Source organism: Nothoprocta perdicaria, unplaced genomic scaffold (assembly GCF_003342845.1).
Source record: "Nothoprocta perdicaria isolate Ctin4 unplaced genomic scaffold, notPer1 scaffold_1, whole genome shotgun sequence".
In the NCBI taxonomy this organism is placed as follows: Eukaryota; Metazoa; Chordata; class Aves; order Tinamiformes; family Tinamidae; genus Nothoprocta; species Nothoprocta perdicaria.
Window position 1 is genome coordinate 2246762 of NW_020454093.1, and position 3013 is coordinate 2249774.

At 39.9% G+C, this 3013-nt stretch overlaps 2 protein-coding genes across 3 annotated transcripts in view; both read left to right on the forward strand.

Moving 5' to 3' along the window:
• RAD17 (RAD17 checkpoint clamp loader component) overlaps positions 1-2291 on the forward strand; it is a 12844-nt gene extending 10553 nt beyond the window's left edge. The window contains exons 15-16 of one of the 2 annotated variants that reach the window (XM_026036060.1): positions 93-150; positions 1673-2291. In XM_026036060.1, coding sequence (XP_025891845.1) covers positions 93-150; positions 1673-1934 — 320 coding nt within the window. In that variant the 3' untranslated portion in view covers positions 1935-2291. The remainder of the gene's footprint in view (positions 1-92; positions 151-1672) is intronic. The other variant, XM_026036067.1, reaches the window with a different exon arrangement.
• Positions 2292-2613: 322 nt separating this feature from the next.
• Positions 2614-3013, forward strand: part of MARVELD2 (MARVEL domain containing 2) — a 7752-nt gene continuing 7352 nt past the window's right edge. Inside the window, exon 1 of the mRNA XM_026035324.1 lies at positions 2614-2682. Coding sequence (XP_025891109.1) covers positions 2614-2682 — 69 coding nt within the window. The remainder of the gene's footprint in view (positions 2683-3013) is intronic.

Sequence of the window (3013 nt, forward strand, 5' to 3'; positions counted from 1 at the left end):
ATAATACATAGGAACATTTAAACTTATGATTTATTTATTTTCAGTGTCCTTTAGTTGCATTGCAATTTATTAGTGATTCTTTGTGTTCTCAGCTCAGATTGCTTTTATCCAGGATGTTGGGAGAYTACCACTAAAAAGACATTTTGGCAGGTAAGCTTTGYTTTTACTGTCTTAAAACACTTACTTCACTAATATATTGCAACATCTCTAATGTATATAGTGTATGAGATTTTTCTCTCACGGCTTGATTGTTTTTTATTTTGGGTGTTGGCATTTTTTTCAATTAAAATCTATTTAGAATGACAATGTTATCAGGAACAATTTTAAAGGTACTCTTCCTTTTAACCTCTTCGTTAGCTTTCTCTTTCCTTGTATCAAACACTAGTTTTCTGTCCTAAACATATGTATGACTATCCAGTGCAAAGTCTGGATAAAAATTTGCTTTTACAATCAAAAAGACTTTAGTGAGAATTAAAATGTATTTAAATATTGCTTTGTCCATCGTTTATCGTGACATAACATTYGTCTGAAACAACCTCTGCCTGCATTAGTATGTCAGAGGTGTATCAGTTTTATCTGCAGGGCAACTGTTTTTCCTGAAAAGACTGTAATCTCATTTTGTTTGCTCACTGTATTGCAGGGGAGAGAAGGGAAAAAAAAAAAAAAGTATAGGGAGATGCAGACATTTCACTAAGTGCTTACTTCCTTCAGGAAATCCTAACTAAAACAATTTATTTTCTATTGTTATTTACTGAGCATGTCTTAAAATAACCCTGGCTTCACTCTGTTTCAAAAGAAATAACCAAATAACCAAAAAGAAATAACCAAAACTGAAAATAAATGAAGTATTATCAGTGAAATAGGAATACCGCTGTAGTAAGAAAATTCCTTAGGGAGCGTGTAKGCTATTTGTTCAGTTGGTATTGGTGTCAGATGAGTCTTGATAACTTTGGAAAATTTTGTTAATACTATGTGAAGGGAGGGAAAATGTAATGGAACATTCATAGCGTCCTCATAAAGGAGTGCTAGAAAGACTGAGAGTCCCAATAGGYACATAAATACAAAATTAAAGAATCCATTCCATTTGTTGCCTGCTCTTTTTTCTTCAGTCTCAATTTAAATTACTTCCTCTGCTAAACTTAAGTTTTTSTTTGGAAAAAGTCTAATGTATCATGTGATGTTTTCAGTAAGTTAATATTTAACAGTTCATTCCCTTGRTGAAGGCTAAGCAGAAACACTCTTGTAAGGAAGAAGCTTCAACAACAGATGCCGGGAAGTGACAAAACATAACCATGATTTAGTACTTTGCTGTGGACGATCTGTCTTGAGGTTATGTAGTGCAGTCCTCTTCCTTGAGGGAAGAACATGCATTCTGTGCATTCTCAGGAGAGCTGCATAGGATTGAGTTCTGGGCACAACTCTCTCTAATTGGAAGATACAGACAGAGCTGTGAACCAGAATAGGGCAGCGATGCAAGAAAAACATGGGAATGGCTGGGACTGGCTCTGATGGATGCAGGTTGTTGCTCTCAAAATATTTGGAAGTTGTTAAGCAGCAAAGGGGAGAGACTTGCATGCTCCAAGGGTTGTCTTTTCTACTGTAGTTTGTGTGCGAGACAGCTACCCTAGAAAATGTTTCATGCTTAACTTAACCTGCAACGCTAATTTTGCAGGTTAAAGCTGGAAACGCTCACGGATAAAGATCCTGGAATACCAGATTTATTTGTTAACTATGAGGAGGACCTTGCAGCTACAAATGCTATGGAGACTGCTGTACAGACAGAGCAAAACAGAACAAATGAGTCGGATGGATTTCCTCTCTCTTCCAGCCAGGGCAGTGGAAACGAACTTCCCAGCAGYCAGCCTCAGCCTATTGCAGCTCAAGCAATCATGGAGGAGGATGAATTAAAAATAGAGGAGTATGATAGTGACTGAGTGCAACAGAAATCAACTCTGACTTACTTGGATTAATCCCCTGCACTGGCCTTTTCTATAGAGGGCACAGTCAGTTGAGGGGTATTCCTTCAACTACTTAGACTTGGCTTTTTAGCCCATTTAAGTATGTGTCAGCGTCAAGAAAAGTCTCCTCAGCTTTGCCTTAACTTTKCAGGATCAGACCTGAACTGAGTAGTAAAATGCAAACTCTTCTTTGCCTATCCTGAGCCAAGAAACTAACCTATATTGATAACCACAGAATAATAAATGTCAAACTGAAGTAGTTTGAAAGAGACTGTAGATAAGAGTCACACCGGTTAAGTTATTTTTTTACACTTTTTTTTTGTGTGTGTATGTACAGTGTATTTCCTGAGAATGCATTTAAGTTGTCAGCAGTTGAAGGTTTTATTAAAAGTTACACCTTCCAAAAATTGCTGTTTGGATGTTTGAGCTTTTTGAAAGAGACACTGAAATTTAAATGTAAAAATGTTTGATATGCATTATTATGTAAATAAAACTCCTTCTGTTAGTCACTGCTGTTTTATACTCTACCACAGCCCTTTTCATATGTGCTTAAAAATTGAATCATCTATTGAACAGTACCTTATTACACCTTCCTTTGGGGAAAATATTTCCGAACTTACCACCTCTGAGTCTGTCTGTCCTTCCTTGGGTGCCCATGAAAGCAAAGGGGGTGCAGGGTGGCTCTCCCCAGCTGCAGTTGAGCGGGAGGAGAGACTCTCACACGGTTGGTAAACGGTATGGGTTTTGTGTTAGGCTGCTTGAGAGATGGTTAATACTTAGGCCCTGTAACATGTTCAGTGTTGGACTGTCCCCTTCAGTGGGGCTCACCACAGTTAGGGGGAGCAGGGTAGAGAGAAGAACAGCCTTACCGTGAAGGCGCTTCCCGTCAGCGTTCCTGCGCGGGGACGGCGTGAAGCTCAACGGCAGAAACGCCTCTTCGTCCCGCCTGGGCTCGGTCCGAAGGCTGCTGCTCCGGGCAGTGCGTTATCCCGGGGCCGGAGCCGGGCGGTGCGTTACGTTTCGTTACGTTACCGCGGGGCCGGGCGGTGCGTTAC